This window comes from Wallemia ichthyophaga, assembly GCF_000400465.1.
Source record: "Wallemia ichthyophaga EXF-994 unplaced genomic scaffold scaffold21, whole genome shotgun sequence".
Lineage (NCBI taxonomy): Eukaryota > Fungi > Basidiomycota > Wallemiomycetes > Wallemiales > Wallemiaceae > Wallemia > Wallemia ichthyophaga.
In genome coordinates this window covers 1-25574 of record NW_008806294.1, presented here as the reverse complement: position 1 = coordinate 25574, position 25574 = coordinate 1, and the positions used below count along the sequence as shown (strand labels likewise).

At 43.1% G+C, this 25574-nt stretch overlaps 14 protein-coding genes across 14 annotated transcripts; 6 read left to right on the top strand and 8 right to left on the bottom strand.

Annotated features, from left to right (window-relative positions):
• Positions 1-118: 118 nt before the first annotated feature.
• Positions 119-3282, bottom strand: J056_002435 (Choline dehydrogenase; the record flags this gene model as incomplete). Its single annotated transcript, XM_009271700.1, has 4 exons — positions 119-274; positions 442-780; positions 1148-1706; positions 1754-3282. 4 exons carry the CDS (start codon positions 3280-3282, stop codon positions 119-121), a joined length of 2583 nt encoding a protein of 860 aa, XP_009269975.1.
• Positions 3283-3632: 350 nt separating this feature from the next.
• J056_002434 (uncharacterized protein) lies at positions 3633-5315 on the top strand (the record flags this gene model as incomplete). The annotated part of the gene is made up of 1 exon (XM_009271699.1): positions 3633-5315. The coding sequence occupies one exon, from the start codon at positions 3633-3635 to the stop codon at positions 5313-5315; it is 1683 nt and encodes a 560-aa protein (XP_009269974.1).
• Positions 5316-5485: 170 nt separating this feature from the next.
• Positions 5486-6862, bottom strand: J056_002433 (Eukaryotic translation initiation factor 2 subunit gamma; the record flags this gene model as incomplete). The annotated part of the gene is made up of 1 exon (XM_009271698.1): positions 5486-6862. The coding sequence occupies one exon, from the start codon at positions 6860-6862 to the stop codon at positions 5486-5488; it is 1377 nt and encodes a 458-aa protein (XP_009269973.1).
• An 89-nt stretch (positions 6863-6951) lies between these two features.
• J056_002432 (uncharacterized protein) lies at positions 6952-7550 on the bottom strand (the record flags this gene model as incomplete). Its single annotated transcript, XM_009271697.1, has 3 exons — positions 6952-7021; positions 7077-7147; positions 7206-7550. 3 exons carry the CDS (start codon positions 7548-7550, stop codon positions 6952-6954), a joined length of 486 nt encoding a protein of 161 aa, XP_009269972.1.
• Positions 7551-7573: 23 nt separating this feature from the next.
• On the top strand, positions 7574-8362 carry J056_002431 (uncharacterized protein; the record flags this gene model as incomplete). The annotated part of the gene is made up of 1 exon (XM_009271696.1): positions 7574-8362. The coding sequence occupies one exon, from the start codon at positions 7574-7576 to the stop codon at positions 8360-8362; it is 789 nt and encodes a 262-aa protein (XP_009269971.1).
• A 55-nt stretch (positions 8363-8417) lies between these two features.
• Positions 8418-9212, bottom strand: J056_002430 (Protein transport protein yip1; the record flags this gene model as incomplete). Its single annotated transcript, XM_009271695.1, has 1 exon — positions 8418-9212. The coding sequence occupies one exon, from the start codon at positions 9210-9212 to the stop codon at positions 8418-8420; it is 795 nt and encodes a 264-aa protein (XP_009269970.1).
• Positions 9213-9250: 38 nt separating this feature from the next.
• J056_002429 (Ribosome biosis protein NSA2) lies at positions 9251-10082 on the top strand (the record flags this gene model as incomplete). The annotated part of the gene is made up of 2 exons (XM_009271694.1): positions 9251-9257; positions 9325-10082. The coding sequence occupies 2 exons, from the start codon at positions 9251-9253 to the stop codon at positions 10080-10082; spliced, it is 765 nt and encodes a 254-aa protein (XP_009269969.1).
• A 113-nt stretch (positions 10083-10195) lies between these two features.
• Positions 10196-11863, bottom strand: J056_002428 (KNR4/SMI1-like protein; the record flags this gene model as incomplete). The annotated part of the gene is made up of 1 exon (XM_009271693.1): positions 10196-11863. One exon carries the CDS (start codon positions 11861-11863, stop codon positions 10196-10198), a length of 1668 nt encoding a protein of 555 aa, XP_009269968.1.
• Positions 11864-12407: 544 nt separating this feature from the next.
• J056_002427 (General negative regulator of transcription subunit 4) lies at positions 12408-15362 on the top strand (the record flags this gene model as incomplete). Its single annotated transcript, XM_009271692.1, has 5 exons — positions 12408-12542; positions 12590-12670; positions 12715-12827; positions 12879-14983; positions 15028-15362. The coding sequence occupies 5 exons, from the start codon at positions 12408-12410 to the stop codon at positions 15360-15362; spliced, it is 2769 nt and encodes a 922-aa protein (XP_009269967.1).
• A 227-nt stretch (positions 15363-15589) lies between these two features.
• On the bottom strand, positions 15590-17685 carry J056_002426 (VMS1-like protein; the record flags this gene model as incomplete). Its single annotated transcript, XM_009271691.1, has 4 exons — positions 15590-16488; positions 16535-16670; positions 16715-16821; positions 16869-17685. The coding sequence occupies 4 exons, from the start codon at positions 17683-17685 to the stop codon at positions 15590-15592; spliced, it is 1959 nt and encodes a 652-aa protein (XP_009269966.1).
• Positions 17686-17719: 34 nt separating this feature from the next.
• J056_002425 (uncharacterized protein) lies at positions 17720-18951 on the top strand (the record flags this gene model as incomplete). The annotated part of the gene is made up of 4 exons (XM_009271690.1): positions 17720-18144; positions 18193-18472; positions 18521-18648; positions 18693-18951. 4 exons carry the CDS (start codon positions 17720-17722, stop codon positions 18949-18951), a joined length of 1092 nt encoding a protein of 363 aa, XP_009269965.1.
• Positions 18952-19064: 113 nt separating this feature from the next.
• J056_002424 (Cell division control protein 45-like protein) lies at positions 19065-21331 on the bottom strand (the record flags this gene model as incomplete). Its single annotated transcript, XM_009271689.1, has 5 exons — positions 19065-19218; positions 19266-20548; positions 20595-20738; positions 20787-21023; positions 21068-21331. 5 exons carry the CDS (start codon positions 21329-21331, stop codon positions 19065-19067), a joined length of 2082 nt encoding a protein of 693 aa, XP_009269964.1.
• A 256-nt stretch (positions 21332-21587) lies between these two features.
• Positions 21588-23529, bottom strand: J056_002423 (Beta-galactosidase; the record flags this gene model as incomplete). Its single annotated transcript, XM_009271688.1, has 4 exons — positions 21588-22767; positions 22815-22956; positions 23004-23090; positions 23136-23529. The coding sequence occupies 4 exons, from the start codon at positions 23527-23529 to the stop codon at positions 21588-21590; spliced, it is 1803 nt and encodes a 600-aa protein (XP_009269963.1).
• A 311-nt stretch (positions 23530-23840) lies between these two features.
• J056_002422 (uncharacterized protein) lies at positions 23841-25502 on the top strand (the record flags this gene model as incomplete). The annotated part of the gene is made up of 8 exons (XM_009271687.1): positions 23841-23925; positions 23971-24215; positions 24268-24353; positions 24402-24497; positions 24545-24687; positions 24732-25232; positions 25277-25313; positions 25361-25502. 8 exons carry the CDS (start codon positions 23841-23843, stop codon positions 25500-25502), a joined length of 1335 nt encoding a protein of 444 aa, XP_009269962.1.
• Between the last annotated feature and the right edge of the window lie 72 nt (positions 25503-25574).

Here is a 25574-nt window from a genome sequence, read left to right as displayed (position 1 = left end):
TAAAGCAGTGGGTCTGTGTGTTGTATATTTATTTGTAATGTCTATTACCCTGATCTTGATCTTGATATTTGGTATGCTAATGCAATTGCTAGTCCTCCTGCTCCTGCACCTGCTAATGCTACTGCTTAAACAGCGGTGTTGTATGCACGTCATGTGTGGAAGAGAGCGATGGAGTCTGCTGGTATTCGTCCTGGGCGTGCGTATGTGCCTGGGCTTGTGCCTGGGCCTGGGCCTGCTCGGCCCTCTCGATTGACGAGATAGATCTAGAGAAGTCCTATGCTATGTCAGTACATCTGATCAGAGTTGGCAGGGCAGGGTGGGCAGAAGGGGAGTCTTGAGACAGCAGACGTCTCGCCGACAAGACAATGCACGTCCACTCCCCTCTTCCCTTCTAGAAAATCTAGGAAGAGTTCTATAAAAAGAAAACACTCCACAACTCACATGCTGAGGTACGACACCGTATCCGTGACCATTAGTGAGGAGATCCGAGACAGCTACGCCTGCGCCGCCGTCAAATCCGTCGTAGCTATGAAAGGAGGGACGAGACGGGGAGAGTGTGTCATCTGATTGTGAGGTAACTGCAACCGCACCTGCACCTGCACCTGCTGCAGCTAATCCACCAGCACCCACGCCACCTGTCAAATTCGCACTAGATCCCTCCTTGTATCCCCACGTAGGTGACCCTTCTCCTTCTGCTTCTACCCCCCTTCCGGTGCTCACTGCCATGCTGTGCGCCCAGGCACGCTTCTTCATGTTCCTGCGGACAGCCCATGCGACGGCCTGGAGTAGGTGTCAGTGCTTTTTCATAAATAGACGGGGAGTGGGAGTGGGTGTGGAGTGGAGGCATAGCCTTCTCAGTGCTTTTGTTTATTTCAAAATGAATGTATTCGTATCAGTGAATGTGTGAATTTGTGGAATATGTTAATAAGAGAAAATTGTTCTAATTACTAGCGAATTTTCATCGCAGTGTGAGAAGGTAAGAAAGAAGCCAAGTGAGAAAGAAGCGAGTGAAATATCTAATCTAATCCAATATAGAGTTTCTGTTCGAAATAGCGAAGAAGTGGAGAAGCGAGAAACGAATAAAGCAACAAAAGAGAGATGGAAGTTGGAGAATCGGTATGTCGGTTTAAGAAGCTTAAATACTAACACCAATAGTAGCCAATCCGACAATACCGACAACTACGCCAATAGCGATGCCCTTCTTGTTAGCACCACTGTCGCCATCGCCTTCCTCTGAGCTGCTGCTACCTTGTTTGTTTCTTTCGTCCGGATCATCTTGACTGTAGTGAGTCTTGATGATATCAGCTGCCTTCTCAGCAATACCATAAGTAGTCGCCATCAAGTGTGCGCTAATCTCTATTGGGATAATTGAAGAGTCAACTACTCTAAGGTTTGAAGTACCGTAGACAATCAGAGATGTGTTGACAACACCACCCTTGTTTAGTGGAAGCATAGCAGCCGTACCGAGTGGGTGGTACTCAGTGTGTGCGTCGTTTCTGATAGCCATATCAATAGCCTCATCTGTGTTGTTGTTGTAGTTCTCTTGTTTGGTAATGTAGTCACCCATTTCACCAGCCTTGGATAACTCAATAGCAAAGCGAACACCCTGACGCATAATTTCCATGTCAGCTGAGTGTGTTAAGTAGCCTGGATCAATGGCAGGGTGGGTGAATGGATCTTTGGATTGGATTTCAATAACACCACGACTGTTTTATGTGAGTAGAGTTAGACAAACGCAAAAATCAAAACTCACCTGAATGGATGTTGGATAGCAAGTTGGAAACCAATTTCACCTGGGCCTCCACCCAACATGGTCATTAACATCTCCAGCTGACCAACTTCCTTATCGAGGTAACCATGGGTGATGTTCCATTGTTCACGCATACCAGCAATAACAGTGTCGTCTTCATTGTACATGTTCTTGACAGAGTCAGCGTATTCATCAATGTTGTTTTGGATATTTGATGAAAAGTTGTCAAGTTGGTCAGACATGATGTCATTTGCATCTGGGTAAGCGATAGCTTGGTTGACGTATGACCACTTTGATTTACCGTCGTCATTTCTCCACTTTTCTAATTCAACAGCAGCCGTTTGATCATCCTTAAGCTCGTACCACGTTTCAGCGACGTTTGTGTTGAAATAGACTGAAGTTGCAGCGTGATCTTGAAGGTTGTGACCAACACCTGGTAAAGCATTCTTTACTTCAATGTCGTATTGCTGAAGGAGATCTTCAGGACCTATACCGGAAAGTTGCAAGGTTTGTGGAGTATTGACAGTGCCACCAGACAAAATAACTTCCTTGTTTGCAGTTGCACGGAAGTAGTCGTTTGAATCAGTTGAGCCATCAGTCTTGCCAAAGTAGACACCATTTGCGACGAGGTTACCATCAGCGTCTTTTTCATCACTGAAGTCGACAGTAGTGACTTGATGGTTAGTAAGGATAGTGAGATTTGGACGTGGAGGGAGAGGGTCGATGTAGCCAGCTTTTGGATCAGAGCGTGACATGTTTGATGGGTTGATGGTGGAAGTAGTGATGACAGGACCGTGGTTGTTACCAGAAGCACCATCTTCTGGGATATTAATACCGAGAGAATCGTAAGCAGGAATCCAGTGCTTGACAGGGTCATAGATGTAGTATGGCCATCCAACTTGAATAGGGCCATCAGTACCGTGGTATTCTTCATCAAAGTTAATGTTGAAGGTGTCAATGTGTTCTTGACTTGGCTTGTGAAGTGTCTCAGACTTTTTCATGTACTTTTGCATTTCTTCCCAACCCCAATCGATACGTGAGTCTGGGTTGAGGGTGTTCCAAGCGTTGTACTCATCGCTAGAAGCTCTACACCAGAAAAGACCGTTGATAGCACCAGAACCACCTAGACCTTTACCACGTGGCCATCTAGAACCGAAGGTCTGGTCGTTGCCGTTGATAACTTGTTGTTGAACGACTTTGTAATTCCAATCGTAATCAGAGACTGTTAAACCATTCAAGTAGGAGTAACCTGGAATATAAATCTGATCTTCGTGCTCAGATCCATCACCACCAGCTTCAATTACAGCCACAGTGAGGTTTTCATTCTCACTGATTCTAGCGGCAACGGCTAAACCACCAACACCACCACCAACGACAATGAAATCAAAGTCTTTGTTATTGACTTTGCTTACGTCGTCGGAAGTATCCGCGCGGGAAGTCAACCAATGCTTGTGCTGTGAGTGTGGGTTATACGCGGCCAAAGTTGATGATGCCAATGAAGCCAATAACAATGAGGATATCTGTAATTTCATTTGTCGAGTTTCTACTTCTTGGTGGCTCGTGTCGAAGCTTCAGTTGCTAAGTTTGGAATGTAATTAAATAAAAATGATACCGAGTAAAAACCTAAAATTAAATAATTTTATTATTCAATCACCGTGACAGCTCTGTCAAATCGGCTGTATTGGGGATTTTACTAGATCCAAAATTTTCGAATGTCCGCCAATTGCAAGAGGGCTGTGTCAAGTATATTAATAGAAAGGTGTATTATGTGAATCTGATTTATGTAATTCACCCGATACCATCTCCGGTTTTTAGCGATATTTGTGGGTTTAGGAAGGTGGCGTGGTGATAAGCACCATCATCATCAACGATATCACCAACGATGGCTAGAAGTAGGAGCATTATCATTAGAGATGAGAGCAGTACGCACAATCAGCAATACAAAAGTAAAAATATCTGGAATTATCCAATAAATCAATTCAACGTTGCTCAAAATAAATCATCTTCAAAGGAATTGATTTTCGATTATTTGGTTTATTTGGGTCTTGTTGGGAAGTTTGAGTTTTTAGGAAGCGGTGGTAGCGTCGGTGGTGGCAATGGCACTCCCAACCTCCACAAACACATCGTCTGCCATCACTTGGATGTAAAAGTGGAATACAGACTTATCCTCTCAAACGCCTTAGATAGGCTTATACAATCCACTCACTCTCTCACACATCTCCACTTGATTCTCAATCTCTTTAATTCTCAGAAGAAATCTATCTTTAACTCGATCCCTAGAGGCGCTGGTCCTGAAGCTGCTTGGATATTTCCTTTACGTTCCTTATCTACTATAAATCCATCTGATAAAGCGATTGAGGTTTATAACAATGGTTGCAAATTTTCATCTTCAACTAATCTAACTCGATTAAACAATCTAATTGACGTTATCCCTTCTTTCATCATTATCTCCTCATATCTCCTACAAGACATTCCCAAGGAGTACCATTCTAGACTTGAGACATTACAACAAGAATTAAAAGCACAATCAATCTCACTTAATACTTATCAATCTTTGTTAGATGGGTTGAATTCCCAGTTTATATTGCAAACAGCGGGGAAAGGCAGTCTAATGGAAGAATCTTGCGAATCTGAAATGTCGCACACATCACACCCATCCACACACTGGTACACACTTTTCGCAGACTTACTCACATATGCTCTAATCCAGGGCTACATGGAATATGAGTGGAAGGGAGTACGACCAGCGGAGGTTTTATTAGGGATGACGCGGATGCCTATTTCTGCGCAAACAACGTCAAACCCGATGTCAGAAAAACAAAAACTCAGCAACGCACTCAAGATGCTCTTCAGTGATAAGAGCATAGTGCAGGCGGAGGAGTTGGATGGGATGCTGCGTGATCGCTTAGGTAATTTCCTAGATATGTCTGAGAGTACGAGTGATTTGGGTGAGCATTTGCACGCGCTGGAGTGTAAATTTGCGGAGAAGCAGTCATACTCATACGCATACCCCCAATCACGCTCGCACTCAAACGCATTCGACGCGCGTCTGCTGCAGTTCTTCGCCGATTTCGATAGATGGCTGGGCGTGGCGCGGTTAGGGAGGAGAGGAGGTGGACAAGGTGGACACACTATACCTACTCATCCGAATCACCATACTCACCACTCACCCCGCTACAAACAGCACTCCCCTCACCCGGCCCCGCAGCTAAGCCATCCAGCCAACCCACTCTCTATTGCAGCATTGCTTGGACCGTCAGATGAGATGGGGGTGAAAGGGATGGAGATGGATGAGGGAGTAAAGGAGGAGAGTCAAAGTCAGAGTAACGGTTACGCACATACACACACCCACACACTCAACAGCGCTAGGTGGTTCGTCGTTAGCTCTTCATACCGACAGGACAAGGCAGGCGAGGCACATGAGACACACGACTCACACATCGCACACATATCGCAAACCACTCCATCTTCACGCACTCCCGCAAGGATGCCGTCGTTCACCACGAACGCATGCCAAGTGGCGAATCCAGGTGCTTTGAGCTGGCCAGGGCCATATGGGGTGTGAGTAGGGTAGAATGGGGAGTGACGCACGGACATGATAATATGCTTTGTTTGCTTATGCATTGTAATGACAACATGACAACATGACAAGATATATGACCAATAATAATGCAAATAATATGTATGCAGAGGGGAAAAAGGACTTTTTTTTTGTTTTAATAAAGAAAACACCATCTACGCACTCTCGATATCGAGTACTTGACCAGCAACAACAGTACCCCAACCAACGAGACGCCAATGTCTCTCAATACGACGTGAGAGGGCAACCTTCTCACCAACCTCAGTGCAAGCAGGAGAAGTGAGGTATATTTTAGCTAAATCAGCTTTAACTGACATGACTCTACCACCTGTAGAAGTAGAGCCAATGTTAACCATGAGAACCTCATTCTTTGCCAATTTAGCGACCTTTGTTTGTTTCTTATCATCGCTCTTTACACCAAGAAGACGTCTGAGGAGGAAGTAATTAATTTCCAATTCGGTGTAGATGAATGGGAGGCCGTTAGGTGCACCGAGTACTTGACCGACGAGACGATCAGCTCTGCAAAGAGTAGGATCAATTTTAGTGCCCACACCAATCAAACCACCTGGAACTGCAAAGTTGAGTTTATTCTGTTCAGCGAGGAGGGAAACAATTTTTGATTTAATAGGTTTGCAGTGAATGTTACCGTCGTTGTCTTTAGTGACGATACCAGGACGAACTTCAATCTCCTGACCAATGTGTAAGACACCTTGTAGAATACTTCCACCAGCTACACCCCCCTTAAGATCATCGACGTCAGAACCTGGTTTGTTTACATCGAATGAGCGAATGACGATGAGTTTAGGTGGGGCAGCGAAATCACGCTCAGGGACAGGGACAGTTTTGACGAGATACTCACAGACAGCGTCAATGTTGTATTTAAGTTGAGCACTGATGGGAACAATTGGAGCATTTGTGGCACTAGTACCGTGTACGAAATCGACAATACTCTTCCAGTGCTCTTCAGCTTGTTGTTCGCGGATAAGGTCGACTTTGTTTTGAAGAATGATGATATCCTTGAGTTTCATGATTTCAACAGCAGCTAAATGTTCAGAAGTTTGAGGTTGTGGACAAGATTCATTTGCAGCAACTAATAATAATGCAGCATCCATAACAGCAGCACCGTTAAGCATGGTAGCCATGAGAATGTCGTGACCAGGACAATCAACGAAGGAAACGTGACGTACGAGGTGCATAGAACCTTGACAGTTTTCATTTTCACATAAAGGATTTGGTTCTTTGTTGGATGGATAGCTTCTATAGCAACCAGGTCTAGGGCATGAGGGCTCATCGCATTTGAATATTTTAGCATTTGCGTAACCAAGTTTAATAGTGATATTACGCTCTAATTCATTTTTAAAGCGAACGGTGTGTACACCAGATATAGATTTAACAACAGTTGATTTACCGTGAGCGACGTGACCGATGGTACCAATGTTGATGGTAGCTTGGCCTTGTATGATAGATTGATGGAGTGGGTGAAGATCATTGATTGATAACCCATTGAGTGCGCTGCTGAGTGTGTCCACCATGATTGTATCGGAAGGGGAAGAAATTCACAATAAAATATGTATAAATGTGTATAAATGTGTATAAATGTAAACAAAAATAAATAAATAAACTAAACATCATTTGTATCATCTTTATCAACCTCTTTATCTTTTACATCTTGTAATCTTTCATATAGGATTCTGTATGGGGATTGTGAGTTGGTAAGTTAATACATATAATGTAAATAAAACCTACGCCCTAAACAACTTTGCGCGTTTAATTGACCATTGAGTTTTAAGTAATTTCAAATAAAGTGAATCATTTTCCTGGATTTCAAGGTTTATAAGGTTAATAAATGAATATAATATGTATAAAATAACTCACCCTCATTACTCCTCTTGTCTTAAACTTCATTTCTCTAAACTTATTTACATACTTTTCATCGTCCGCTTGACTTGCAACTGTTGGACCGTTCGCAGAAGGATTCCTATTTCTTGCTTTAGTTGCAGCTTGTGAGGAATGAGTTGAATGAGATGCTTGAGTTGATTGTGGTAAACCTATTGGTAATTGCTGTTGTTGTTGCTGTAGATTGTGTGGTACACTGGGTGATATAGTTGATATAGTTGATACACCAGGTACTCCATTCACGCCTTCAGTTACCCCTGATCCACCCACGCCAATCATATTTATCGGTGGCAATCTTTCTTCCTCTCTTACACCTTCACTCATCACAGTTAGTTTATAACGTTATCATGTTCAAGCAGCGTAAAGTGAATAGGTGTAATTTTAGTAATAAACGTGGTATTTTCAATGAACAAGATGATCAACAGAGTATAAACCAATCTCAATCCCAATCCCAATCCGCTATCCATGAAAAACACCTTTTAAGGAAATTAAAGAGGACTTCTCCGGGTATTGATGTTGATAAGCTGGTTAGTGGAGGTAATACTCCTGATAACAAACGATCGCGTTTGGATCAGGATATTGAACAGGATAACCATTCAAACCACTCAACCAACTCAAACTTCACCACACACTCACCAACTATAAACGTCGATAAGGCTATGATGGTGTTCATTGAGGAGGAATTGAAGCGAAGGAAGGGCGATACTCATTCACTCTCTCATACGCCCACTCCAACTCAATTAAACGATCCTTCAAGTGAATTATACGCTATTGCTCAACAATACACTCCCAAACACCCTCACAAGCAACCCGCACACGATGGCAGTATTACTCGCTCTGAGAGTATGCTCACTACTATCCCTGAAGTCGATTTAGGCGTGGATGCTAAACTCAGGAACATTGAAAACACCGAAAAAGCTAAACAGCGATTTAAGCATACATCTAATCATTTAGATCAAGTTGATAATTCTAACCACTCTCAAATCAGATTCTCTCAACCTTCCCTCATAAAATCACGTATCGATAGCAGTTCTTTACTCCCAATCAACCAACAAGATGCAATCAACGATTATAGACAATCTGGTAAGGCGAGTGATGATGATCATTATTCGAGGTTTAGACGGAGTGATAAGTGATGTAATAATTCATGTATAATAACATTCACGGGTATAAATTGGATATACTCATTAATTACTGCTTATTCCCAACTCCACCCTCTGTAAACACACTCAATAATGCAAAACACGCATATAGTAATGCCACAGGATATGCAACCAATAGCCGCTGTTCCGTCATCTGCTGGACTGTGACAAATATACCACTAGCGGAGAAAGTGCACCAGAAAGTGATGATAGTGGATAGTGCATAACCAATCCAATTATCCATCTCAAATGGTACGCTAATCACGGATAGGATAACCATAGGTAGGAGACAATAACCGAGAACTGAAGCAGTACGTGAAACTTCAATACCTTGTGGACTCATAACGTTGAGAAGTCCATATATACTAATACTACCGACCAAGGCCACACCATAAATATAACCAAACTGCGCCTTACCCGATAGCAACAAAGCTAAACCAAATGCACCCCAGAAAACGAGTGGTCCAGCAAGATCAGCATCGTCCATTAAGCGATCATCAACTTTATTAGAGAATGGATTGAGTACAGCGAGTGATTTCGTGAGTATATGACTAAAGTTAATACCCAACTCGCTCAATAAGGCATCTTCACCGTCCAAACCGCCAGTGCCAAATGCGTGCCACCAAGGACCATGATAAGTGGTGCTCATGAACCCAGCACTGTTTGGAGATAGACTGGTGTATCCATCGTTTGTATTTGCCGTGCCCATACTCATACCCATACTCCCATCAATACTAGATGCAGAAGCAGGGACAGGATTACTGTAGAAATTTAAATCTGGCTTGTAGAAATTTGGATTTGAATTTTTAATTATATTTTGATTATCGAATAGATGGGAAGACATGGTTGTACTTGTTAAAGTTTAACCGTCATCTACTTGTAATGGTTAGTGGCTGTAAATAAATGGATAAACCTGCTAATTTAATTTCCACAGCCTCAAAACGAGTACATTGAAGAACACCAAAGGAGATACGGTAAACGTCTCGATCACGATGAGAAACTTCGCAAGAAGGAGGCTAGATCGGTGCACCAGAATTCAAAGGTCGCCAGACAGACTCATGGTCTCAAGGCTAAGATGATGCACAAGCAGAAGCACGCTGAGAAGGTTCAAATGAAGAAGACTATGAAAAACCACAGCGAGAGGAACGTTAAAAAAGATGAAGAGAAGCCAGACGATAGCGCTGCTCTCCCAACCTACCTCATGGATAGGAATGAACAGCGTGATGCCAAATCCATCAGCTCAGCCATCAAACAAAAGCGTAAAGATAAAGCTGCGAGGTTTAGCGTTCCCCTTCCAAAAGTTAAAGGTATCGCAGAGGAAGAGGTTTTCAAGGTTATCAAAACCGGCTCCAAGAAGCAGAAATCTTGGAAGAGAATGATCACTAAACCTACCTTTGTCGGTGAGAACTTTACCCGCAAACCTCCAAAGCTTGAGCGTTTCATTAGACCTTCTGGCTTGCGTATGAAGAAGGCAAACGTCACTCACCCTGAACTCAAGACTACCTTCCAACTCCCCATCATCGGCGTTAAGAAGAACCCTCAGTCTCCTCTCTACTCTCAACTTGGCGTCCTCACGAAGGGCACCGTACTCGAAGTTAACGTAAGTGAACTCGGTATGGTCACTACTGGTGGTAAAGTCGTTTGGGGTAAGTATGCCCAAATAACTAACAACCCTGAAAATGACGGTTGCGTTAATGCTGTACTTCTTGTTTAATTTTCTTATCTCTTAATTTTTGAAATCTTGTGATAAATACTCTGAATTGGTTATAGTATACAATTGTTCATTATCTTTCTTATTATGTATGTATGCTCGCAAAAATTTTGTTCTCACATCGGGCTGATATCTAGTGAAACATCTTGAAAATCTTCATTCTTGTTAAGTGTTGACTTGTTTATACGCTCAGGTGAGTGTACAAGTCTGATAGTTGACGCCATTGGGTTGGTTGACTCATCTGAGTTGTTGCTATGTGCAAGTCCTAAGCTATTCCTTATCCCACTGCTATTACTGTTACTGTTGTTATTATTGTTGCTGTTCTCACCACCACCATTACCATGCTCCAATCCCAAACTATCCACTGTGGCATTAGATGTTGATGTCAATGACAATGTCGGCGTTGATGATCTACCAAAATTTCTTAACTCGGTTATATCCCCATTAGTGTAATCCTGGTGCATCTTCTGCTTTGATACTGTTTGTTGTACGTGCGATGGCAATATCCACGACTTGCCATTGTTTGCCTCATTTCTCGCCTCATTCGCAACCTCCCTTATTTGATCAGATGTAGGCAAATCTATTGGTGCAGCTGGTGGAAGTGTGACTGCTGATCTGCGTTGGTGTGTTTTGCCATTATCTGAGTGGCTCACTCTCATCCTATCCGACTTTCTCTCCGGTGTTAAAGTCGCTTTACTTGTTGATGGAATTGGTTCTGTTTGAGCTCTCTGTTTTCCAGATGATTGTGGTATGGAAATCGGTGAGAGTGTACCATGAGGGGATTCAACGTTTAAAGCTGGTGCATCTTCCTCCCCAAGACCGATTTCCGACCAAAACTTTACACTCTTATCAAATAGCGCCTCAATAACATCCCAACCTTTATACTCGCCACCAATTTTCATTCCAATTTTATTTGCAGATCCTATATAGTCATCTATACTATCAATAGAGCTACTTAAGTAACTATCGTCATGTTTAAAAGTAACTTGATCAGTTTCTAATAAGTCAGCGAAGTGAGACATGAACTTTCCCCAACCGCCAGAGCCATCAGAATGACAAACAACAACCTTTGTATCAATATCTCTACCGAAAAGAATGACTTGACCAGGTACAGCACCTGGTTGATCAGTTGGAGGATCTAAATCTACACCAATGTAATTACCCATTTTATCAGTAGCTAAAGGTAACCAAGCGGGGTTGGAGTAGAGACATTTTACCCAACCATGAGGAACAGATTTCATGCGTGAAAGTAAGAAATGATTGTTATGAACCTGATCATGTTCATCAACGCTTCTCCAAAAGTCATACTGTTCAAGTACGTCGTCGATGGGAAGGAGGTGTAAACCAAATAACAAACCATCGGAATCGTTATCAATGTCTTGACCATCATGAACTAAAAAGTAATCTCTAACTGCAGGTGGTAATTGAAAACCGATATTAAGTTCAAGAGCGTCTAAAGTGAGAATTGAAGCGGGTATATTTAAAGTGTCATAGATCTCAGGACATCGACTCTTTGACCACTTTTTAATACGTTGATAAGTACTTTTCAAAGGAGGATAAGGACTTGGTGGTGGAAATGGATGCAATGCAGGTGAATTCGGGATGAAAGTAGAGCTACTTGGTGGTGGAGTACCACAATCTGATTTATTCAAATTTGGGTTTAAAGGGATAACTGATGGCGTTGTTGGACTGCCACTAGCTGCGACGCCTCTATTACGATTTGGTATTGAAGATAACGTAGTCTGTGGGTTAAAGAAAGTAGAAATTGCTTGTAAAAGTGACATTCTAATAATAATTCAATAGTCTACCTTTGAATTCTACTATTAAAACCCACAATTTCTCCAATATTTCCAATTTCGTCGAGGTATTCGCTGGTCTAAGTCAAGGGTAGTATTGGAGTGGGTATGAACGGAATATTTTAATTTTTATATTCTAATTTAAGGGGTTTGAGGGGGCGAAGATGATGCACATTCAAACACTATAAAACACTCCAATAAAAGCTTATTGATTGGATTTTCTCAGTTACGCGACGCAACGCAACGCACTGAACTCAATTTCAGTTTCAATTTGTAATCTTTGTATGGTATTTAGAGGATATTGAACATATAACACAAACATACTACCATCAAATCCAAATCCCTATACCCCTACTCCCCATTTCACCAATCAAAACACTCAAAATCACAAAGATATCTTGAATAAACGTTTATAAAGACTGAAATATGGATGTAATTTTAAATTCAATCCCCTTAGCGTCTCTACTTGATTATAAAATATTTGCTCACAATCTTCCTTACAATCGTACCGTCAAGTTTCGTTGAGGCTAAAATGTATAAAACGACGCTGTTGAATCTGGGAATACCAAAGACGCTTCCTCATACGCCAAGTAGTGGATCTGTACAGGTAAATCAAGATAAGGATCTATTCAAAGGTTTAAGAGACGCTTACTGGTCAGATGATGAGGTGTGTTTGGTGTATTTGAATCATCAAGTTTACTCACTTCTCTCTAGGAAGATAGAGATTGTCCACTTTGCTTAGATGAAATGGACATATCTGATTTGAACTTCAAGCCGTGTCCCTGTGGATATCAAGTGGGTTTAAACGGCGTATATTTTCACTTCTGACAACCTCACAGATCTGTAGATTCTGCTGGCATCGTATTAAGGAAAACTTGAATAGAAAGTGCCCCGCTTGTCGAAGAGAATACACCAACGAAGGCGCTAAATTTCAGCCTGTCGCTGCAGAAGAGTGAGTTTCTTTCTTCTCATTGCCCTATACCCCAACTCATTTCACTCCCAGCGTCAAACGCATCGAACGCCAGAAAAAATCGAAGGAGAAGGAGAAAAAGGAGCTTGACAACCTCGGCAGATCCAGATTAGCCGATGTTAGAGTTATTCAACGCTCTTTAGCTTATGTAGTTGGCTGGCCTCAGTCTTTCTCCGAAGAAATGCTGCCTTTACTCAAATCCCCTGATTACTTTGGTCAATACGGACGCATACTAAAATTATCACTTACAAAGAGACCTCCTTCAAGTCACTCTATCTCTGATAGCCCTATCGTTGGTATTTACATATTATACCAAAGATCTGAAGATGCTTTACTTGCCATAAATTGCGTCGATGGTGTAAACCTTATTGATCCTGCTCAAGGTGGTGTTTTAAGAGCAAGCTACGGTACTTCAAAGTATTGCACCAACTACTTGCGCAATATTTTCTGCTCTGATCCAAATTGTTCTTTACTTCACGAACCTGCAGATGAGAATGATAGTTTCACAAAGGAAGATTTAACTTCTTCCTCTTTCCCTGCTGGTGATACCGGTGGCGCTGGCGGTTTCAGGAGACCTTTTGCCAACGCTGCTCCATTACCAACCCCACCACCACCACAACATTATTATCAAAATTCTCATCATTTCAATCAAAATTCTTCTACGCAGCATAATCAACCAAATTACAATACTCCTACTATACGCAGGCCTCAAATACATGATATTGAAACCACTCATGCTCAACAACTACCAAAATCTGCTTCATGGGCTAAACCAGGTAGTCAACCTACGAGCGCTTCAACAGCTAGTACAATCACCAACTTACCCACATCTCAATTCCCTACACCTTCACAATCATCCCACTTATCTTCCATTCGTCGAACTCCAGTCTCTTCGAATCCTCCGAATAGAATCATTCGTCCACAATTTCAAAGTCAAAATTCAAATCAAAATATAAATCAAGTTATGCGATCAAATGCGAATTATGACAAACCCTTATCAAGACCTTCTTCAGTTGTTCAACAAAGTAGTAATAATCAATCACCTGATTTGAATAATCTTATACCAAAGCAGGTACCAGTGAGTACAAGTGCAACAGTTTCTCCAACTGGTCCTCCGCCTGGTTTGTCAAAACAATCACCTGCACCACCACCACCTGGATTATCCTCTAAACCAATTACTATGTTACCACCTGGTTTATCACCAAGTTTACCACCTCCTGGCTTAGCTGGGCTTTCTCCACATCCAATGCCTGTGCAACCAATGAAAAAGAGTCGGGATGACGAAATTGATGATGTTTTATCGCTCTTCAAGTCAGGTGGAAACGACTTTAGCTTTAGCATGGGTGTTGAGGATAATAACAATGCTCTTCACAAGTCGCCGCTGCAGCAGTCTAACCTTAGTAGACCTGTCGATAGTCAGAATGTACTATCATCTGTTAGTTATTTGTTCGGTAATGATCCTTCAATAAGCTATATGTCAACTTATGATCACTTTCAACGTAAACAAGTGTCACAGCAGAGAAATGTTCAGCAACCTTCAGTCCAAACCTCACCTGGACCAATCTACACTGGGGCATTTAATCCATTCGATGAAACATTTGCACCGTTTGGATCATTCCCAAATTCTCAGCTAAAGCAGCAGCAACAACAACAGCATCAGAAACAGCAGCATCAACACCACCCACACCCACAACACATAGATCAGCATAGTCATAGTAGTATAGATAAGCAGTTTGAACAGATGAATTTGGCTGGAATGACGCAGGCTCCAGTTCATCAGCCACATCACATACATCATCCGCCTCCACCTCCACCTCCACCTGGACTGAGATCATTTGGATACAGTCAAGATGAAAATATCAGAAGATCATCTCGATTTGATTTTGCCAGAAGTGAACAGCAGCTTGGTTCGTTCGAGGATCCAGCTCACGACTTGCTCGTGGATGCTCAGCCGGGTGCAGGTAGCAGTGGTGCTCCATCGAGTGCCATGATGTTTGAGCAGCAACATCAACAACAACAGCAACGCAACTCTCCTGCTCTGTCTCGCAACATGGTCAACGGCCCACCTCCAGGCATCGCAGGACCACCGCCAGGTCTTGGAAACAACTCGCCAATGCCATCGCAAGCGTCCACATATGGTGGGTAAAGTTTTGTTGAATTTATCACTTACTAACTTTTCCAGACATACCTTTTCAGGATCCAGCAATCATGTCAATGTCATCTCCATCTCCACATGCTGAATTAATGTTTGCGCAAGCCCAACAACAACAACAACAACAACAACAACAAGTCACACCAACTCCGCACTTATCTCAGATACAACAACCTCCTCCTGGGTTCGGTATGGGAATGGGTAACGCAACATTAAATCAACTGTTTAATATACCTGCTAACAGCCCACCTTCACAAAGTAATTTACCACCACCTGGTTTAAGTCAACAACAGCGCAATCAAGATGATGCACGTGCTCAATTGTATAGTCTTTTACAAGGGCGTGCAAATCTAGGCGGAGTTTGAGTACTGTGTACTCTAATGAGGTATTGGTAATCTTACTTTCAATCAAATTCACTCCTTTCCTTCTTCTTTATCTAAACATACATTCTTAATCAACTCGTTTATCACATCCTCTATCTCAACTCAACTCACATCTTAAAGTTCAAAAGCAACATGAAACAAGCAAGACATAGTGAAAACAACACAACATAATCATTTTCGTAATCTAAAATGCATGTTTAAAACTAGTTCTAATTCTTCGTTATGTTTGCCATTCGCGCTTCGGCTGCACGTGCACGTCTTTCCCTCTCTACTTTAACTTTGAGATCACCACTGAGTCCAGCTGTCGCGAGTGTGTTTGCATTTCCACCCAGTGTGTTGGTAGTTGCATGTGAAGGTATTTTTGCAATCCTTTCTTTCTCCTTAGCCTCCTCTTCTTCTCTTTGTTTAACTTCTTGCTGTTCGCGTGCGCCCCTCTTCTCTTTCATCCTGTCTTTGAGGTTCTTCCTTCTTTCTTTTTCTCTCGCTGATGTTGACGACTGCTCTAGCTGCTCTTGCGTCAATGAACTAGGCACTCTTGCACCTTCAACCCAATCCCATCTCTCAGGCAACTTACCCATCGCTATTCTAAACGCATCTCTGCTCTCCTTACTCTTCGACAGCTCGTAAGCTGTTTTGTTACCACCGAAAACAGCAGGGTCAACCTGTTTCTCGAGCAGCAACCATGTGACAACGTTGTGGGAATTGTTCGCAGCTGCTATCTGTAACAAAGTACTTCCATTCTCCATAATAATGCTAGGATTTGTTAATATTCCCGAGTGTCGATCCATATGTGTCTTTAGTGCTTCCAGCCTATCCTTGGACACCATCTCTATAGCCCTACTTTTTACTTCTTTGACGAAAATTTCTTCTTCTTCTTCAGCTGTAAGAGCGCGTGGCTTCTCAGGTTGAGCGGTTTGCTGTTGCGGTTGGCTTGGTAAGACTTTAGGTTTTGGTACCACCTTAGCCAGCCAATCTTCATCTTGCTCACGCAGCTGGTTGCGAGTCAAGTATGTCGTCTTGACCTTAGTGAGCTCTTGGAAACACCTTATCAGCTCATTGTGGGTTGGCCTGCGTGTCGGGAATGGGAAACCGCGTATACGAGGGTCAGCTGAAATTTTATTAGTATTGAAAGAAATAGGTGTGAGTTGACACACTCTTCTTTATCACACAGTCGTCATTATTCGCTCCTCCAAACAAGATTCGCCTGTTTGAGCTGCTCGTCGCTCGGGCAAAGATACGTTCCGAGCCATCAATATCGTCCTTCCATTCATTCATGAGTGCTCGAACATCCTACACTTTGTTAGGCTCATTCTTCCGCATGATAGCATCCCTACCTCAGCCAACGCTTGCTCGTTGTATCGTCTAATCATTGCACCGGCAGAGTTGGCTTTGCCTTTGGCCATATCATTACTCGATTGTGCTCCACCCTGTTTGCGACGCGCTTGGGAGATTATTAGCGGGGTGCTGTCAAGTAAAGCCAACACTCACTCGTGTATCTGTGGAAAGTCTTCTGCTTAAGGACGACACCGATATCGACTTCGGTCCTTTTGTTTCTACGCACAACTTGAGGTACTATAGATACTACGCAGGCTGCAAAGTGACCACCGCCGATCATGATTAGCGTCCATCTGCGCGGTGAATCAGTGGCGTTGAGTTGAGAATCGTTGAGCTGAAATTTGTTCAAGTGATCTAAGATTTCGTTGTTGGGCGGTGTAGGTGAAGGGAAAAGTGCTCTATAAACACCTAATTGAGCACCCGGTGTGGCGTCATCGAGGTTATCATCACCTACTTCAAACCAGACGACGGGAGTGCGACTCAATGCTCTTTGAGTGTCGAAATCCTCTACATCATCTTCTTTGCTGTTTGATAGAGTATTGAGCTTTGTCTGCTTCCTCAGCAGTTGCGTCAATTTGTCTTCATCGCCGTCCTCATCGCTGCTAGAGGAAACATCATCCAACATATCCTCAAAAGCCTCCTCAGTTACTGGTTCTTTTCCATCAGCTTTCAATTTAACGCAGTATCTGTACCAATCTGAGTGGAAATGCATACGTAATTCCTCAATTGTATCAAAAGAAGCTTGCGTAGTCGAGCAGAAGTATTTCTTCCTTCTTGGCGTGGTCCTATATTCACCTGGTTCATTCTTCGCGTCTTGCTCATCGTCTTCCTCGCTGCCGGCGTCAACATTTTCGTCTTCATCTTGAGCGCCAACCGAACGAAGCTTGAGACGCTGCAGAAGTTGATCGGGTAGCGTATAGGCATACAACGGCTGATTAGATTTTACAATATCCGTTGATCTTGGTTGCATTTCCTCAAGAGCCCACTGTCACGACAAAAGGATAATGTCACTACTTGAAAGTAAATGGATAAAGACGCACTCTTCGCCGTCTTCAATCACCAAACCTCACTCTACAAGTTATCTCACTGCGATTCTCCCCTTAGATTCATCTTTGGCCGTGTCTTCTCAACAAAACGTTCTCCTCCTAGATAGGGCTAATTTAAAACCACGTAGTATAATTCCACATCAAAGTAGAGTTTCCAAGCTAATTGGTTGTCCTCATGACCCAAACGCTGTCGCTTCTGCTGATTTCGACGGCAATGTTTGGCTTTGGGATCAGAGAATGAACGGTGATAACGCAACAAACGTACTCGTTAAGTCTACAAAAGGTAAAAAGGCTCCTATTCAAGCTCTTGCGCTTGATTCTTCAAGTAATGCCTTAGCTGCAGGCACAGAGCTCGTCAACGACGACGCTAGCGCTATCATTTGGTGAGTTTCGTTGTGAATCAACATAATCATCTAATCGCTTATACTCAGGGATATACGAAACACCAAGACTCACCTCAGAAGATATGATGAACTGCACTCTGATGATATCACCACTCTCAAATTCCTACCAAACAACCATCTTCTTACCGCTGCTACTGATGGTTTGCTCATGTATGTAGATCCAAGCATAGAAGACGATAACGACGCTAGTATGGGATGCGTCAACGTCGGTTCTAGTATTGCAGACGCTGGCCTCCTGTCCGACGGAACCATATACGCCTTCACTGACATGCAAAGCGCTGCATTTTACACTCTTGATAGTGAGAATGTGAATTTGAAATTATGAAATCCACTACCACCACTCACATTCACCAAGGAAATCGAATTGCAGAAAGATTTGGGCGACATTAGACAGCGGTCGCTCGATAATCGCTGGGATAATGATTATATAATCAATATCACAGAGTTAGAAAACAACTTAGTAATGTTTGGCGGTAGATCGAGGTATGTAGACTGTTTTCTACGTACATCCCTGACGAATAACTCAGCGGAGAATTTTCAATAATGACAGACTTAAAGTCTGATAGCATCCAGCTGGAAAGAGTCATGAAAGGCGGTCATTCAGAACTTATCAGAGCTGTCGCCTTTGATAAACAGCTGAACGCAATCGTTTCAGTGGCGGAGGATGCAAAAATTGCTGTATGGAATGTGCAAGACGCCTCTAATGGATTCAGACTGGAGAGACCGCGAGACGAAGAAGACGTTGAAATGGAAGAGCCAAGTTCGTCAAAGAAATCTCGACAATAGTTATTGTATGCCACATATACCATTCAATGCAAAATCATGGATTTATAGATTACTTTTTTGGACTTGTTATTGTACACTATAGTAGTTAATATATGTTCATGCTGTTGGGTATGCTAATAATTGCTTTCTGCCAGACCTGCTTGTACACCTTCGATAAAATCTTGGAGATCATCACCGTGGATTTCGACAACGGCTGTATCGAACCAGTCATGCTTAGATCTAGTACGAGTGGACTCAGCCGCATCATGAAAGACTGTACCCAGTTTACTTAAGTCTTCTGTTAGTAGGAATAAACATAACAAGACCTGACTCACTTTTTTCTGGCGTCGTCAAATAAAGTGGAACCTGTCATACCTGCAACGAGGTAGGTGCCAGTCTTTTCGTTTAGACATCCAACGATAAATGGTAGGTCTTTCAATCTCTTTTGTGACCCAGTGCGCGGGTCTATAACCTTGCCACCTTTAGTCTTGGAGACAATACGATCTCTCAATGCTTCTATCAGCCACTTTGTTAGACGAGAAAGGGGTGCTGGGTTGCAAAATAGTGCGAGATCTGGCCCTTCTTTCAAGATAGCCAGCCTGAACAGACTGAGATTCCGAATGACCTTCTGTTCAATTAAACTTGCTCCGGTCCGTAGCACTGCTCTATGCAAAGAGATACATAATGGAATAGATGCTCTAAGCCTGGAAACATTATTGTTTAAAGCATCATACGCAATCCAGAAATTCCTTTCCCAGCTCCTTTCATCATTTTTCTTCTTTATAAGTGCAGTAATATCTTCATCACCTTCCTCCATCTGACCAAAGAATGTAAGATTGCGCTTATTTTCTTTGTTGTCAACTGTATTGCCGAACAGACTCGTAATTTCCCACAATCGAACGTTACTGAACAGTTCACCACCGCCTTTGCCGTCATCAACGTAGATATTGATGCCAGTTGCTGCCTGCAACAGTGCGTTGATAGCCTCTACCGCATCAGCAGCAGCCAGCGGAAGTGATCTCAAACCAAAGCTCCTAACAAATGAAGGGTACGACAAATCTACTAACTGGTGTCTAGGTGCAGTGTTCTCCACCTTCACAGGTAAAGCTCGCTTTAAATCCGTATCCATGTGAGCATAGGACTGTTGAGCTTGCACTAACGGCAAACCCATCTCTGCAAGGAATCCATGTAATCGCTTTTTGCCTCCCTCTTTCCATATACCTAGTTTACTCGCTATGTATTCTGAGTGTATCATACTATCGTATAAGCTCCAGTGACGAAGCAAAGGGAATCGTAACTCTTCTTTGATTGATATGCTGTAATCATCTGGATTGGTGACCGTCTCACCTATCGTTGGTGGATTCAGACGGGCTACTTCATCTCGCAAGAGAACATATCGATCGTCATATTGGGAGCGTGATATTTGAGCTGAGATGTACTGATATGTCAACCCAAGTATGGCATACCAGACGAGATCGTTGACAGCGCGTTCGAGTTCTACTGTTAAAATATACATTACGCAGCTTACGCTCATGCCATGCGAAGAGCCGCTATTGTAGTACTTTGAAAGCTTGCTTCTGTGTACCTGTCTGTCTTGCTTGAGCTTCTTTCGAGCTTTCTGTTGTTCGAGTTAGCCATTTCCATATAAGTAACAGGCTAATGACCTTTGGATTGAGTCTTGCTCTTTTAGCAGGTGGATTTGCGTCCTCATCACTATCGGCAACACCGTTGTCATTGTCATCTTCGCTATCATCGTCCAAGGAGTCCTCTGAGTCTTCCGAATCATCTTCTGAGTCTTCAGGGTCATACTATGCGTAATTGTGAACTCAAACTCGCAAATACTCGTGTCAACACACCTCCAGTGCCTCCCAGCTCTTCTTAAGATCTTCCATTTCTTTGGCATTGTAATAGCCATCGTCCCAAACTAGTACTTTCGCTTCATCATATTCGCCTCCGCCAAACCCTCCAAACGCGTTGGCTAAGTTCCAAGGTCTTGATGAATCAACGAGGTGGACTGTAACGCCAGAATGCAAGGCAAATTGAGAAGATAGTGTGAGTAAGCTTCCAAATCCTAGAATCACGACGCTGTGGAGCTTTAAGGTGTTAATTCATATGCTATCACTCCACAGACACTCACCTCAGGATCCTCCACGATTTCACCTCTAACGTTCTCCAGCTCAGCGTATCCACTCACAACTCTGACATTGTGCAATATGCCGTCAATTTTGAGCATATCTACCAGGATACGAACGCCACATAGAGCATCAACGTCAGGTGCTGCTAGTATCACAACCGCATTGGCTGATGATTGACGCTTCCTCGATGTATTTATTATCTCTTTGTAGGCTGATCCATACGATTTAATGCGCGGATTGCTTGTGTCTGGCGGTGCTAGCAGCATTCACGTTGTTGAGAAGACGACTGTGATAATGAAAGGCGTAGAGAGCACGTTTCACATGAAGATTCTATGCGCGATTGCAAATAAATTTATACGCGTAAATGTAGTATACAACACACTCAACGCGTACACACTCCAAAGTCAAACAAATCACAACAACATCAAGTACCCTAAATTATCCATTAAGATGCATAAATAAAACTATAAACATATTAAATATATTAACATGGCATCAAAGCCATAGAATCCAAATTGGGTATCAAAAGCCGCCTTTCTCTCTCGCTGCGTCGTAGAGTCTTTGGAGAGCTGACTTCCACGAATCGATATTTGCCTTGGAGACATCCCTGCTGTACGAGATCAATCCGTTTACTTCGCCCTCTGTATCGGTAGTTTGGGTATATACACCGCCAGAGCACTTGTTGTTTCTAACTTGACTGGTGAGGACGTCAATAACCTCGATTGAGCGGTTGTTGTACGCTCCGACATCCGTTGCTATTTCGTAAGTCTCTGGAATGGTTGCGATAGCTGCTGGGTCTGGCCACAGTTGGTCGGCTGACAGGTTGAGTCCAACGCCACCAAACTCTCCTTGGATCTGGATTCGAGTATCGTTGTTGACCATACCGCATTGGCTCTCCGAGTAACTGTGAACATCCTTGTAATCTCCGAATCCATTATCGTTCCATCCACTAACAGAGTCAATTATGCGTGTTCCATCATTGTCACGAATGTTGTTAGTGATTCCTTTCTCAATTGGTCCTTCCTGTTGTCCCCAGCCCTCGTTGTAGATGACCCAGGTAACAATTGATGGGAAGAAGGCGTGTGTCTTGACAATCTCGAGCGATTGTCTATTGAACTCCTTGGTCTGCTCGTCATTCGCCGTGGTATCGTGAGGCATAGATGGCATATCCTGGAAGACCATTATGCCTTGTTGATCAGTATATGCGTAGTATTCATCTGGCTCAACCTTGATGTGCTTTCTTATGGTATTGAAGCCGATCTCTTTGAGGTAATCAACATCGAACTGCATTGCTTCCTTGGTAGGAGGGGTGTAGATTCCATCTGGCCAGTAACCTTGATCGAGTGTGGAGAATGGGAAGTACCACTTTCCATTCACCGTAGGGCGTTGAATGCCATTGATCTCAGTCTTAGCGACGGTGCGGAATCCTGCGTATGATTGCACACTGTCTTCCTTAAATGTAACAACGACATCGTAGAGGACTGGGGCGCCAGGTGCCCACACTTGTACATTGTCGACATTACCAGCAATGGCAGTGTTTATAGCACCACTGATTTCTGCTACTTGGTTACTCGAGCCTTTTTCGCGGATACTGACTGAGACATCGCCGCTTGCACCCTCAGAGCCGGTAATTGTTGCTGTAATACTGCCATCCGCTTGCGCATCGAAGAGAACATCCGCAATGTAGTCAGTAGGAACACGCCTGTCATAGGTTAGTCCGATACCTAGCGTTAATTATACCGCACTCACTCCATCCATGCCGTCTGCCAAATACCCGTGCATGGCTGGTAGAAGATATGTGATCTGCGGTATCTACGTTGTTTTCCGAGGGGTATATTTACACCTTCTAAGTCAGTTGGGTCATGTACGTGTACCAATATTTCGTTGATGTCTGTCAAATCAATTAACTATATGAAACGAATGGGTTGATTGGCTTACCCTGAAGTTGGTTTGTAATATCTAAAGTGAATCTGCTATAGCCACCCTTGTGGGAGCCTGCATTTTGTCCGTTTATAAAAACAGTAGCTAAGATGTGTTAGCTTGTCTCACTTTCCGGTGAGGCCCACCTACCTTCGTAATCAACAGCACCGAAATTAAGGAGTGTTTTTCCTTGAGGCCAATCACTGGGTGCTTGGAAAGATGTTTTCCACCAGCTGTACTCATGGTCCTCTTGAATCCCAGAGAGACCTGATTCGATACAGCTGGGTACCAAAATTTGCCTTTCGAGATTCTGTCCGGTAGGAGGCGAGTCAAGCCCACTATCATCTGTCGGACTAAATTGCCATAATCCGTTGAGAGTTTGCCATTCCGATCTAAACATTTGAGGACGAGGATGCGATGGCCATGGATTCGTGCCAACCTCAGACGTCCATCTCGTACTGAGCGGAGGGCCTTGAATGGCGTAATCTTGCTGGGCTACGGCGGCAGCAATTAAGGTTGATAATACAGCTGCTCCGTATTTCATAGTTGTTGTTGAGGAAAAGCGACTCAGTCAGGCTTTAAAGGCGGACTGGCGCGTACGAATATCGATAAGGGTATCACATTCCAGTCTATCAAACATTCTTTAGCCAAATGCGAAATGAAACTGAGCTACGCACTGACGGCTTCTAGGAACACGTTTCGATACAGATAGCTCCATTCAGCGTGCATTTAAATGCTAATTGGGAATGTATAAGTTCTTACCCTGACAGCCTCTAGCCCGCAAACATCTGTCGAGACTCAGCCAATTTGCAATTTGCTCTGCGTGCTCTTTCGTCATCTTCTTCGTCGCCCATCATGAGTGATATTGGTCGCAGTAACAGCGACTACGAGTCTAGCGATGATGATATCACATGGCCCAGCGCATTCACATTAATCGATTGTAAGGTGCTCTCGATTCAGCGTCATCACTCTAATCCAATCAAAGTCATTGATACCTACGTCGACGCAAGAATAGATCTGATAGAGAGGCGCCTGCATGAGACTTCGGATAAGCTTCGTGAGAGAGCCACATCTGCAAAAGAGAAGGCTGCGGAGATCATTAGAAGCAGGGGCAGCGGTACACGCATCGATGAGTCCAGTAACGAAGACGACGGCGATAAGAAGCTTCCTGCCGCTGCTGCACGTGCCAAAGATTTTTACGAGCGTGAAGCGGCTAAGTACAAGTTGCTGGTGAGTATCGTGTTGGAGTATCACATTGGAATATTGTTTGACCGCCTATTAGCTCAGTAAACGTGTACAGAACTTGTCTACAAAGTGGAAAGATGCCAAGGTCGTCCAGTTACGTGACAAAATGTCATTCTGTTTTGGGTGCGTCAATAGGCTAATACAACAACCTTATCTTACAAAAACTTGAAGTGTATTCAACGTACTTGGAAGTGCGTTACTCTATGCTCTCAATCCAACATGGCTGCATATATCGTACACTGTTCAGATTCTTTACTTTTTACCGCTGTCGGTGCTGTTTCTTTTTATCCTGTTAAGCAGCTAACATACCGTAGCCGTGCTTATACGTACAAGCAACTGAAATATCACTACTTCCTTTTCGATATGTGCTACTACGCTACGATCCTCAATTTGGCTTTCCTTTGGTTGTTTTCGTCTTCAGAGGCAGTATTCGTAGCAGCTTACTGTATGACAATGGGTGAGTATATCATTTCTAGGTGTCTAGTCTCACAACCTTCCAAGGCCCGCTCGCATTCGCTGTTATCACGTGGAGAAACAGTCTTGTCTTCCATAGTTTCGACAAGACAACGTCGTTATTCATACACATGTACCCGCCGCTGGTATTCCACGCGATTATCTTCGACTACCCAAACGCAACTGATCGCTTTCCAGCCCTGGAAGGTATCCACAAGTTGCAACCTGGTATGGCGCTTTTATACACTTCAATGATATATCTCATCTGGCAGGCGCTTTACTGGAAGTATATTTTAATTGAGCGCCGTCACAAGATAGGAGAGGGTAAAGGTCAAAGAACGACATCATTTAGCTACATGCTGCACCACAATCACGGCCTTATTGGCAGGACACTCAGCAACATTGCGCCAAAGTGGCGTGAAAGTGCTTTCATGTTCATGCAATTCGCATACACCATAGTGACTCTTTTACCTGCGGTATTTATTCTTTACGACAGTAAAGTCGCCAGTGGTATGTTCTTACTGTTTATATTCGGAGTTTCTACGTGGAGTGAGTAATCGGCTAGCTTTGTTTCAACTGCTAACAACCTAAAGACGGTGCTTCTTATTACGTCGAGGTGTTCGGAAGAAGGTAAGCCATATGCTACTACTAATTTATCAATCTTACGTGTGTAACAGGTTTGAGAAAGAGTTAGATGCTCTAAGGAAGGAACTAGAAGCTAGCTCGAGTAATGGAGACGCGGATGACGACGTGTCGACAGCCAAACCCGAATGTGAAGAATCTAACGGTAAAAACCCATCTTCTAAGAAGGACAGTTAGATAATAGAACTGATTTCCTATCGCTCTTTATTTATTAGTTATTAATAATTATTACGACTTCGATATTGACGT